The sequence below is a fragment of the Pelophylax lessonae genome, assembly GCF_965119305.1.
Source record: "Pelophylax lessonae genome assembly, chromosome: 1".
NCBI lineage: Eukaryota > Metazoa > Chordata > Amphibia > Anura > Ranidae > Pelophylax > Pelophylax lessonae.
In genome coordinates this window covers 231,821,544-231,835,163 of record NC_138768.1, presented here as the reverse complement: position 1 = coordinate 231,835,163, position 13,620 = coordinate 231,821,544, and the positions used below count along the sequence as shown (strand labels likewise).

The window sequence follows — 13,620 nt, the reverse complement described above, 5'->3', positions numbered from 1 at the left end:
CGATGTCAGACATCGCATTTGATTCACACCGCCCTGCTGTGCAAATCACCTGCAATGTCTGTGCGATGCAAATGCAGCCATACAGATTGTATGGCTGAATTTGCATCGCATTCAGACCAAACTCATGCAGGACCCTTTTCTTGTCCACACCAGAATCGTAACGCATGGGTGTTCACATCCAATTCCTGTCCGAATTGACAATTCGCACTGCGATATGAAAACTGATCTGGGGATGTCATTAACTTTGTATTGACATTCCCAGCAGTTCGCATATGGCAGTGTGAACTGCCTGCGAGTTGGGTGCAATATGGGAACCTGCAGTGGATTCGCAGGGTTCCCACATCGCGAGCCTAACTCACAACCTAGGACAGGCTCTAGACTTGGCGAAAGCATAAACTGTTGAGAAATCCAGGCCCAGGCCGTGCTGTCTGACAAGGATGCCTTGATTATAAAACTAGGTAAACAAAATAACAAATGCTTTAGCAGGTAAAACTATTCACATTCCAAGTATTTCAACTGTACTTGGCTAATGGTATGGAGGTCAACTTTATTTCTTGACGATTTGCACGGATATCCATATATATATAAAACTTTAAAACACAACTTCTGTTCCCGATTATAAATGTTTATTACAATATTATAAGTATAGTTTAATGAGTTCGTCACTGATTGCAGAGGGAGTCAGGACTCCCAGGTCTGTGAAGAGCAGTGTAATTAGGGAAGGGGAGGTATAGTCTATCCAGGGATGCTCTTTCATGAGGTCCTTTTTCTGCTGCTGCGTATCTGCTTTGTACTAAAAAAAAAAAACACACAACATATTAGTAGATTTTTATTGGTTGTCATCTTAAAATGCCAGTTAATTTTCAGATTTTATGGCCTATACCAAGAAATAAGCAAAAACATTCTATAATAAAAACACACAACATATCTGGCCATATCACAAGCATATCTGAATTTGTCAGATTACCCCATTTATCAGAGAACTTCATCTATGGCCATGTGTTTAGAAGAGAATCCTATGTGCTCAGTTGCCCCAGAGAGTGTTTTTGAATGTGGACAGCATTTCCCTACCTAATGCATTATGTGCTCTGCATGTTCCTGGAATTAAATCTTCCATGTTTAGCATTTCCTGGCAGTGTCCACTGTGTTTAAAATGTCTGTAGCAGAATATCCGACGTTTAGTGTGGCCTTATAAGTGGATGTGTCCCTAGTAGAGTGCTTAACATAGAAACATAGAAAAGTGATGGCATAAAAAAACTGGGAGTAGTCCACAGAGTCTGCCCATACTTTTTTTTTTTTGTTAACCTTATTGTCTAAACCTTGGAACTTTTTCTCCCAAGCATGTTTGAAGCCATTGATTGACGACTGTCTCACTACCTCTGCTGGTAGTTTATTCCAAGCATCAAATACCCTTTTCTGAAAACAATACTTTCTAAGATTTTGGAACTTTTCCCCAGTTAGAGGTCATGTCCCTATGTTCTTGGTTTTGATTTCATATTAAAAAAAAAAAAAAACTGCCCTCCTGAGCCTTATTCACAGGTTTCAATTATGTCTCCCCTTTCCCTTTTTTCCTCCAGGACTGTACATATTATGTTCCTGAAGTCACTCAAAAATATGTTTTATCCCCCAAAAACTTTCACCATTTTTGTTACCCGTCTCTGGACTCTTTCTATTTTTTCAATATCTTTGTGTTAGGTCTCCAGAACTGGACACAGCATTCTAAATGAGGGCTCACTAAAGATCTATATAGGGGAATCAGAACCTCTTTCTTCCTGCTGGAGAAAACCCTCCTAGTGATGCATCCTAGAATTCTATTCGCTTTTCCCAGTGCCTGGTCACACTGTTTGCTCATTTTGCAATCATCTGAAATAAGTACCCCAAACCTTTTTCCTCTGTAGTGCTGGCCACCACTGTATCCCTAATGATTTACTCTCTCAGAGAATTATTTTTCCCTAGGTGCAATATTTTATATTTAGAAACTTTGAACTGCAGTCTCCACTGCTTTGACCAATCTTCCAGCAATGCCAAAATCATGTCCCATGTTACAGAAATCACCAGGGATATCAAACCCTATTACACAATTTTGTGTCATCAGCAAAAAGACATACCTTGTCCAGCAAACCTTTAGTTAGATCACTTACAGAGTAAATAGAACAGGACCTAGTATAGAGCCTTGTGGTACACCACTAGTGACTGGTCTCTATCCTGAGTGAACCCCATTTATAACCACAATCTGGTATCTATCCTTTAGCCAACTGCTTATCCACGGAACCATCAAAGGGTTAAGTCCTAGCTTGTACAACTTTTGTATTAGATAATTATGTGGAACTGTATCAAATGCCTTGCTGAAATCAAGATATGCAATGTTCACAGCACCACCCTGGTCCAAAACATTGGTAATATAGTCAAAACATTCAATCAGATTAGTGATGATATGCCCCCAGTAAAGCCATGCTGCTTTGGTCCAGCAAGTTGTGTATTTTTAAGTGATCACTAATCCTTCTTTTCAGGAGTGATTCCAATAACTTGACTACAACTGATGTTAAACCCACTGGCCTGTAATTGCCAGCTTCTACCTTGCTGCCCTCCTTGTGGAAAAGTACAATATTAGCGGTCGGCCAGTCATGGGGAATATCTCCTGTTAGAAGAGATTGATTAAAAATGATCCGTTAATGGTCCCAACAACTATATCTGGAAGTTCTCTTAGAACGCTGGGATGAATACCATCAGGGCTCATTGCTTTTTTTTTTTAACTTTTACCAAGCCAGTTTCTCTGCAACCTGTCTCCAGAAATCCTAAAAATAGGCAGTCATTACTAGAACCAATATGATTCCCCAACTTGGTATTGTAAGTGCAATTTATTTCTGAGAAGACTGAACAGAAGTAATTGTTTAAATGGTTTGCTACATCCAGGTCAACCTCAACATATTGTTGTGCCCAATTTTCATTTTAATGATCACATTGTATTTTTTCCTTCAAATCCCTATTGTACCTAAAAAAGGTCTTAGCAATTTCCTCCTTTTTCTGTGCTTTGGCAGCACCAATAATGTGTTTGGCCTCCTTTTGTCTGTTTTTATACTCTGTCAGCTACAACTCCTGTTTCCTTGAATCTTCTATATGCTGCTATTTTTTTTTTTCATTTACTATCCGATTTACCTCTCTAGTGAACCATATTCGTTTTTTCTTCTGTTGATTCTTACTAACTAACTAAATATAAATATATATATATTTTTTTTTTCTTCCCTAAAAAAATCCCAAAAAACTATTTTAGGCAAGCAAATTAGTTACAGAGTTATTGTCAAGTTGACAAGGCTAAATTTGTAGGTTATTTGAGAAGTGGTGCTAAAATACGGAGGCAATTTGGAAATGCTCAACAGAAGAATCTTAAAATATTAGAATAGAATAGCAGAACTTGCAATGTTGGCTAACTGTGCAGAATGTATGGCTTTATAGCATTTAAAAAGTTTAGGGATGAAGAACCCATCTGTACTTGTATGATAGTACATGACTTTTCTTTTATAGTGGGCACTTTTCCCAGCTCATAGATAAAAGGAAGTTGCAAGGTCAGAAAATTAGGAAATTAGAAAATTACATGGAAACACATTTGATTTCATGATAGGCCTGATTTTAAAGCATCTATCATTATCTTTACACTGAACTGAGACGCATCCAACAGTAAGGCTGGGTTCACACATATGCAAATTGGATGCAGGTTTCCCCGCATGCAATTCACATAACAGGCAAGTGCGAACAGCTAGACGAAGTAAATGCTCCTGCGCTTGAGAGTTGCTAGCAGTTGGTTACATGGAGGAATAGGTGTTCCTAATTCCCCTTGTCTAGCCACTGTTTTGGCTGTGCTGCCACTCCAAACAGGCCAGGGAACCCAGATAAACTCTCATATATATATATATTATATATATATATATATATATATATATATACACACACACACACACATATATACATATACACATACATACGTACATACATACATATCTACATATCTATATGTTTACATTATAAACACATCTGTATACAGATATGTAGATCTGTATGTATATATGTATGCAAATTTATATTTTTATATGTTTTTATACATATAGGGTCATTGGGTTTTTTTTGGCCTGCATTCTGTGGATGAGGCCAGTATCGGAGACCATGTGACTATAAAACTAGCTACTTGCATTCCAAATTTGGCTCTGAGGAAGAGGTGTCACCCTCGAAACGCGTCAGCAGCATTTGGAGATCTACATCCCACTACTGCTTCCAAAGAGTAGAATATGCTGCAAGGACTTTTGGTGGACTGTTTTACACATATATATGCATTACTGTGTGTATATACCGTATATTTTTATCACGCTTGAACAATGCTTTTGTTTGGGAATACGATGTACCAGATTTCTTTTAAATATATTTTTGCAAAGGTAATGCGCTAGGCTGCTGCGCCCTCTGTACTTTTATTATCTTTTAGAGTGCGAACAGTTCTCAATGAAGCCGGTTCATAAAGGTTTAGGTTGGCCGCAGTCCACATTCAAAAAGGTTCCTGTGTGTCTTTGGCTCGGATTCAGGTGTGAATTCAGGCAAAAATTCGGACCAAATTCGCCCCTTAACCAGTGAACAGGGACGCATCGGACCACAGGCACAAACCCGAGGCAGCATATGTGTGAACCCGGCCTTACAAAAAGTAGTGTAGATGTTACTTTTAGGTACAACACTTGCATGCTCCTTTTAATGCAATCACTTCTAGATGGATACAGGAAGGGCATTAAAGTCTGAAGTTCTGGAATACTATTATGCGGTTTAAACATTTTTACATCTGGCAGACTGTTTCCCTGCAGGTTGTGGTGTGTCATTTATCGGAGCTGAGCGATTGTAGAATCACACTTGCAATTGTTCAACCTTTTAGTATAGACGGTTGCTTTGTCTATGGGTAGACTTTGTTACATAAGAGCAGTGAATTTTCACCTCTCTTTACATACATGTCTACTAGATGCATTCTGTCTGAAAATGATTTCAAGTGATTATTTTTTGAGAATGCACACTACACAGGACACCCCCACCTCTACCTGTGTTTGTGGGTTATTATGGTAAAACCTTTGTTTATACATGGGAACTCGCGCCAGCATTCATATATGGTTTGAGCATGCATTGAAATACAGGGATTGGTATAAATATTTACATTATATTGAGTGTGGGCACATGATATTTTAAGTGTTTTTTGAATTTTTATTTTTGTAGAATCTTTGCATAATTTACAGCATTTTTAGCAGTGTAATCTGTATCTAATCTGTAACAATTATATATATATATATATATATATATATATATAGTATTTTTGACAACAAATATAATATTTAAGATATATCATTTTTTTAAGTCAACAAAGGGTGACTAAGTCCACCAAACTTTACCTATAAAGTGTAATTTTTTTTGAGACTGACACGTTACCTACTGAAAAAAAAAATTCTCTTACCTTAAATTTGTCTGGGACATCTCTCTGATTTAGAGGAAACAAACGTACAAACTTGAAGCTTTCAGCTACCACATAGAATGGTTTATTCTGAGCTTTTGCACACACTGCCATCTGATTTGTACCAATCTGTGTGATAAATATATAGAAATTATGTAAAAGTTGGCAGCAATTTTTTTTAATACAGTATTCAACTATTGATCTAGAAGTACTTAAATATGGCCCTTTTCTATTCAGCAGTATATGAATAATAGAACATATTTTGTCAGTTACAGAATACTGCAGACGAGAGCAAAACATAAAATGTAACATTCTGTAAGTTCAAAGCCTCACTGAAGCTTCATCAATTATTACTGTAGCGCAGTCTGGCAGCATAAACAGTAATATAGGGCTGCTTTTGTTTTTAACAGTCATATTTGTTGCAGAAAAGGGCTGAAATACCCTGTGATGGCATCATTATAGAGTGTCTGAGCACTGCTCAAAAACAAAGCACTGTGGTTTGGGTCTCAACACAACCCCTTCCCAGTGCTCGAATAAATAAGGGCTACTCAAGGAGTGTGTACTATTCCCACCCTTGCTGCAGCAAATGGGAATGCTAAAAGTAAAAAGTATACCTTAATGCAGTTTATGCAGCTTGGCTGCATTACAGATGCATCTCAAAAAATCTGAATATCAAAAAGTTAATTTATTTCAGTAATTCAACTCAAAAAGTGAAACTCATATTTTATATAGATGCGTTACACGCAGAGTGATCAAGCATTTCTTTATTTTAATTTTGATGATTATGGCTTACAGCTAGTGAAAACCTAAAATTTAGAATCTCAGAAAATTAGAATATTACATAACAACAACAGAATCTAAGTTGCATGAGGTCCAGTGTCAGGTTTCCACAGTCCGTGAGGATTCGGGGAGCTATGTCATCAGCTGGTGTTGGTACACTTTTAGTCCATAATCATCAAAATTAAAAGAAATGCTTAAAATATATCACTCTGTATGTAATGCATCTATATATATGGGTTTCTCTTCTTGAATTAAATTACTGAAATAAATTAACTTTTTGATGATATTCTATTTTATGAGATGCACCTGTATAGTAATATTTGATGAAGCCTCAAATGAGCTTTAAAATGATGAGGGAAGATTGTATAGAGCCTTTGATGGGAAATACGAAAACAAATACAACACATTCCAGATTTATGAAGAAAGAAAAAAAAAAAAAAAAAAAAAAAAAACACACACACACAGCCCTCATGTCAACAATATACATTATAATATTTTCACAAACATTACCTCACCTCCTCACACGCTTCTGTTCTGTAGATAGAGATACGCTTTGTCAACACACTTGCTAAATGATGGTTAAGTGAGTGGATCTGCTTAATACACTCTGGGGGAGATTTACTAAAACTGGAGCATGCAAAATCTGGTGCATCTCTGCATAGAGACCAATCAGATTTCAGGTTTTATTGTCATACCTTAATTGAAGAAGCTGAAATTAGAAGCCGATTGGCCAAGATGAACAGCTGCACCAGATTCTGTGCACTCCTTTTTTTTAGTAAGTCTCCCTCTAGAAGTCCCAATGTTGTAAGAAGAATAATCACACTACCTCAGCAAACTCTTGAGTTCCCAGAAGTCCCATCCCCAGGGTACTACTATCTTGCTAGAAAGTGAACATTTTTTTTCCTAATGCTTAAAATACAAAGTACACAGTAAGTTAAAATAAGCACAACAGGTGAGGAAATCAGACAGTGTGAAAACTCAACAAAAAGGTGCACAGAATCTGGACAATACCAAAGCATGGTTACGGAGGTAACCAGGGGCTATAGCAATATGAAGACAGAGACCTTTTATTCTTCTCTCCCTCTACGGAGATACTGATGTTATGCTGCACCATTCTTCAGAGAGCTGAAGCCAAGCAAGTCCATAGACTTCTATGCAGAGCACCGAGAGTCATAAGAGTTGTAGTTTAAAGGCAGCAGCCATAAAATAGGACTTATAGACTGCTTTCACTACAGATCCCAAAATTTACTGTGCTGTAGGAAGAGTGGAGAGATGATCTTTTTGAAACTGTTCGGGAAAGTCGTTCCTCTTGGCAACAAGGGAGTTAGAGAGAGAGCACCGGTGTCTGAATATTCGCCTGCCATCGGGAGACCATACCAGCAGAGACTGGGAGTGAAGACACCCGGGGGAAGTAAAGAACCATCCACATCACTGCAGCATACACCCACCCTCTGCTTCCCACCGCTGATCACTGGAGGCCTTTAGGGAGAGACCATGGGGGTCCCACTTCTACGGCAAGAGGTCATCACAGCATCCCAGGGACTAGTGTGAGGGCTTTTCGCCCATTTTGGATACTTCTAGCAGGGACTGAGCCACTGAGAGCAGGACACCAAATGTACCCAATCCATAGTGCATTCTTTGCCGTACTTATTCCAAACCTAGACTGCACTTATACCAACCCTATACTGCATTATACCAAATCTTTACCACTTCAGCAAAACATCTACCTTGCAGCTGTGTTGAGACTATAGCATACCTATATGCAGGTTAACTGAGACTGTTAAGTGCATCAATGATCCAAAAGGGCCTCAACGATAGCCGGCAAGAAAACATCTTAAAAAGGACTGCCTCCCCCATAGTAATTATTCTGCCCTTTGTTCCCACAACCAGTTGGACTAGGGCTAGCATCGCTGCCATGAATGCACTCTGGCAGTATAGTTCAAGCCCTTGTTAGAGTAAAGGTTACCACTGTTCCCTGCTGCAGTTGAGGTGGCCTGGTTACAGTTTATGCTGATCTGGACATCAAATGTAATCTTATGCCTAGTCCTTACTAGTAATCACTTTGAATGCTAAATTATGTTACCATTGTTAATCCATTTAATGATTGCCTAGTTACCAATCATATTGGGTGACAATTTATTATGTTTGCCTTTACTACCTGGTTTGGTGCCGGTTTTCTTTGAAGAGCTATTAAGTATTACTTTCAGTGATTTCCTGTGATACTGTATGCTTATGCACTCAACCTAGTGTATTAGAGGGGCTGGGGTTTTTGGAAAAGGTTGAGGCACAGAACAGAGGACCCATCCTAATCAGCAGCTCCTATGGGGTAGCGCTACATAATTACAAAACAGTGATTACATTTTCAACCAGGTCTAACCTCACCTCTACAGAAAAAAAAGGAAGGGGTAATTTAATGTATTTTATGGTGCAAAAAAAGGGTAGGCATTTGCCGTTCATTAAAAAAAAAAAAAAAAAGAGAGGAAAGGGGGAGGAATGCAATTTGAGGTCTTCCCCCTCGCAATGGTTTTACACTAGCCGCAGCAGACATGCCAAATATGAGACATGCCCCTCTCATTTGGCAAGATCTTCTGAATAGCTATAAAAATAGAAAAAAAGGTATAATCAGTCCAGGTTTTGCAAAGTTGTTCTTCTCTATGGTTGGAAGAGGCAAGAAAGTCCTCCATCTTATACATTTCCTCAATTTTGCATAACCAAACACTTACTGGGGTGGTTTAGAATGCTTCCATTATAGCGGAATGCAGGCTTTAGCTTTGTTATAGAAAGTAAAATTTTGAATTTTCTGGCAGCTTCAAAGCCACGTTCATTTTTCCCTGGCTAAAACTAACAAATCCCAGCTGGGAGAGGCCATTATCAGGTCACATATAAGCTCTGGACTGCCCATGTAGTTTAAAGAAATGCTGGTTTTAGCTGAGATTATCAGCCACACCTCTACTAAGTACATAGTAAGAGAGATGGCAATGTCACATGTAGAGATGGTAAGGCCTGGGGAAAAAGAAACGTAAACATTGGGTTAAAAAAAAAAAAATAAAAAAAAAAAAAAATTTTTTTCCAAAGCTATTTTTTGTTTTCGGAAAAATGTAAAATCTTAAATTATTGCAAGTGCTTTCAGCTGAAGACTAGCACATCCTGAAATACAGTTCAAGTAACACTTTACTTCTCAAAGCAGTTCTCATACAAGAGAAATAGGCATTTCTGCCACTAGGGGGTACTGCAGGGGAAAGGCTCCAGTTTAGTTTGTTTGTGGGCTCCATTTTGTACCTCCTACAATCGTTGATTGTTGAGATACAGTAGATGATAGTTTCTGTCCTCTCAGGCCTTTATTGACAGGTAAGAGTAAATTTGTCTGACAAATTTGTGCATTTTCAAAACCTTTAAAAAGTGGTTGTAACCCAAAAAACAAAACAAAAAAAAATGATCATGTTCCTTTCAAGCATGTTTAAAATACCTGGCTGATCCTGCCTGTTCCTGTGTTTCCCCGTGTGTCATGACCACTGTAATCATGCCTACTGGGCCTTGATTACAGTTGTCAGTTTACATGCCTTCGCCAGCCCACAGCACTACTCTCTTCCCTCTACCTCCCCTGCCTGTCAGCTCCTGTGTGTGGGCCGCCCCACTCCTTCTATTGCTGTTCTGAGCGACAGTAAAGTTACTGCTCAGAATTGCTGCCAACCCCTCTGCTACGACAAAATGTACTATACAGTGAATGTGCTTTTTTTAAAATCCTTCTTCTAAATGCCTTATTTCACTTCGCTGATCTGCGGTCACATGACCACCCACACACGTCAGAGGGAGATCTCAGCCCCTACCTCTGTAGTGCATACATCAGTGAAAAAGCAGTGGGCGGTCATGTGACCGGTGTTTGGCAAGGTGAAAAAAGTATTTAGAAGAAGTATTAAAAAAAAACAAAAAGCACAAACACTGTATAGTACATTTTGTCCTAGCAGAAGGGCTGGCAGTAATTGTGAGCACTGCATTTACAACCCCTTTAAATGATTCCCAATGATGTTCTCCACCATCACAGCATAAAGTTTACCCACAGTCTGGTCAGTAAACTGTTTTTTTCTTTTCTTCCTCTAAGTAAAATGGTGAGACCAACATCTAGAGTTTTCAAACATTTCCACAGTGCAATTTCTGCTGGGGGCAAAGCTACAAATTTCAAATATTGTGAGAAAAAAAATTCTTTTCACAATGCTACAAGGATGACAAAACACATCATTGCATACCATTGGTGCCCTAAACACATTACCAAATGCTTTACTGAAATAACGAGGACCATAAAAAGTGCAAGTAGCCTTTCCCTCCAGAGTTCTCATTCCAGAAACACTCTTTTTGCTGCTGCTGGATCATCACAAAGTGTTTCTTCACCAGCAGCAACCACAAGTTAGGAAGTGTTACAAATCACTGCCACACAAAAATACACAATCCCTTCATTTATAGAAAAAATTACACCTGAAAATCAGGAGAACATTGATCAAGCTCTTGTAAGATCAATATATGCTTTTGGATCAGCATTTTCATTAACTGAAAATGCATATTGACAGGAAGATTTTAATTATGAAAGAAAAGGGAGGTTGTTACCCGTTTCCATGTATAGTTGAAATGTTAACATATACAGTATCTCACAAAAGTGAGAACACACCTTACATTTTTGTAAATATATTATATCTTTTCATGTGACAACACGGGAGAAATAACACATTGCTACAATGTAAAGTAGTGAGTGTACACAGCTTGTATAAGACCCGGTTGACACTACTCCGACTTGGGACGCGACTTGTCACTTGTGCGACCTCAAGTCGCCCCAAGTCGCTTGTCATTACAAATTCAATGTAAAAATGAATGAGAGCCGTCTTAATATGCACTACTGAAGTCGCTCCGACTTCAGAAAAGCTTCCTGTACTACTTAAAGGCGACCTCTATCCGACTTGTGCACATAGACTTCAATGGGAGTCGCCTCTAAGTCGGATCCTTATCTATTTTCAAGCGACTGTGATCAGACTTTCCACGAAGAGGAAAACGATTACCCAGGCATTCCCCACAGACAAAGTCGCCTATCATTTAAGTCTCTTCAAAGTCACGCTAAAGTCGCGGGAAAAAGTCGCTCCTTCATGGGGCGACTTTCTGGTCGCGGTAGTGTGAATGTGCTGTCCCCTCAAAATAACTCAACACACAGCCATTAATGTCTAAACTGCTGGCAACAAAAGTGAGCACACGCCTAAGTGAAAATGTCCAAATTAGGCCTAATTAGCCATTTTCCCTCCCCGATGACTTTTTAGTGTTACAAGGTATCAGGTGTGAATGGGGAGCAGGTGTGTTAAATTTGGTGTTATCGCTCTCACTCTCTCATACTGGTCACTGGAAGTTCAACATGGCACCTCATGGCAAAGAACTCTCGGAGGATCTAAAAAAGAATTGTTGCTCTACATAAAGATGGCCTAGGCGGTAAGAAGTTTGACAAAACCCTAAAACTGATGCAGCATGATGGCCAAGACCATACAGTGGTTTAACAGGACAGGTTCTACTCAGAACAAGCCTCGCCATGGTCGACCAAAGATGTGCACGTGCTCAGCGTCATATCCAGAGGTTGTCTTTGGGAAATAGACGTATGAGAGATGCCAGCATTGCTGCAGAGGTTGAAGGGGGGGGGGTCAGCCTGTCAGTGCTCAGACCATATGCCGCACACTGCATTGAATTGGTCTGCTTGTCGTCCCAGAAGGGATTTAGAAGCCTCTTCTAAATATGATGCACAAGAAAACCCGCAAACAGTTTGCTCAAGACAAGCAGACTAAGGACATGGATTACTTGAACAATGTCCTGTGGTCTGAAAGACTTAGCTAAACTTATTTGGTTCAGATGGTGTCAAGTGAGTGTGGCGGTAACCAGGTGAGGAGTACAAAGAAGTGTGTGTCTTGCCTACAGTCAAGCATGGTGGTGGGATTGTCATGATCTGGGGCTGCATAGGTGCTGCCGGTACTGGGGAGCTACAGTTCATTGAGGGAACCATGAATGCCAACATGTACTGTGACATACTGAAGCAGAGCATGATCCCCCTCCCTTCGGAGACTAAGCCGCAGGGCAGTATTCCAACAGGAGAATGACCCCAAATGCAACTCCAAGATGACCACTGCCTTGCTAATGCAGGTGAGGGTAAGGGTGGTGGACTGGCCAAGCATGTCTCCAGACCTAAACCCTATTGAGCATCTGTGGGGCATTTTCAAACTGGAAGGTGGAGGATTGCAAGGTCTCCAACATCCACCAACTCCGTGATGTTGTCATTGAGGAGTAGATGAGGACTCCAGTGGCAACCTGTGATGCTCTGGTGAACTCCATGCCCAAGAGGGTTAAGGCCGTGCTGGAAAATAATGGTGGCCACACAAAATATTGACAATTTGGGTCCAATTTGGACTTCTTTGTACCTAGGGGTGTACTCACTTTTGTTGCCAGTGGTTTAGGCATTAATGGCTGTGTGTTGAGTTATTTTGAGGGGACAGCAAATATACACTGTTATACAAGCTGTACACTCACTACTTCACATTATAGCAAAGTGTCATTTCTTCAGTGTTGTCATGAAAATATATAATAAACTATTTACTAAAATGTGAGGGGTGTACTTACTTTTGTGAGATATTGTACAGTCCTTCTTATTCCATTTGTAATAAAAAAAATAAATTTTCAAAAATCATGTTTAGTTTATTTACTGAATAAACACTTGCCTACTTGCTGCTTTTTATGTTCCCAGTGTTACCAAATAACTTCAAATTTGTAAAACTAGTCCACGCTTTTTCTCAATTTTTTCCTGCAAATGTCCTATTTTTTTATCAAAAAAAAAAAAAGGGGGGGGGGGGAAGAATTTTTTTTCTTTTTTCATGGTTTCAAAATTTCCAGGCATTTTACATCTCTAAGAGCAATTTTGTAGGAGTTACAGAATCATTTATTTTAGCATTTTTGTTGTTTGAGAGGAATAAAATTGGTCAATTAAAAGATCTGTGTAAGAGGGATTCCATGAAGTTGTAGTTCAGTTGCTGACTTTTTGAAGCATGTTGCAGGGTCACCAGCGTCAGCAGTTACACTGCAGAGGACTATGGCACACTAGCAGTTTGTAGCTGCATACAAAAATATTGCAGCCAGCTAAAGAAAAAAAAAAAAAAAAAAACCTCTGTGGCTAACTACAAAATGGCCAAAAAGAATAATCAGAGAGAGTTAAAGCTACTGCAAATTCTGTCTGATGGAGCTTCAGTGTTTTCTTGGATAGCGCTAAATAGCATTAAAGCGAAAACTAAACTGTATCTGAACACCACAAACCAAAAATGCTACTTTAATTTATGGTAATATTCAAAGCAAACTCCCTC

The 13,620-nt window shown here is 39.2% G+C and overlaps 1 protein-coding gene across 1 annotated transcript in view; it reads right to left on the bottom strand.

The window, feature by feature from the left end:
* Positions 1 to 604: 604 nt before the first annotated feature.
* The window catches only part of EIF2B1 (eukaryotic translation initiation factor 2B subunit alpha), a 47,262-nt gene continuing 34,246 nt past the window's right edge, over positions 605 to 13,620 (bottom strand). The window contains exons 8-9 of the mRNA XM_082251536.1: positions 5,474 to 5,599; positions 605 to 793 (exon numbers count right to left, since the gene is read on the bottom strand). Coding sequence (XP_082107662.1) covers positions 638 to 793; positions 5,474 to 5,599 — 282 coding nt within the window. The 3' untranslated portion in view covers positions 605 to 637. The remainder of the gene's footprint in view (positions 794 to 5,473; positions 5,600 to 13,620) is intronic.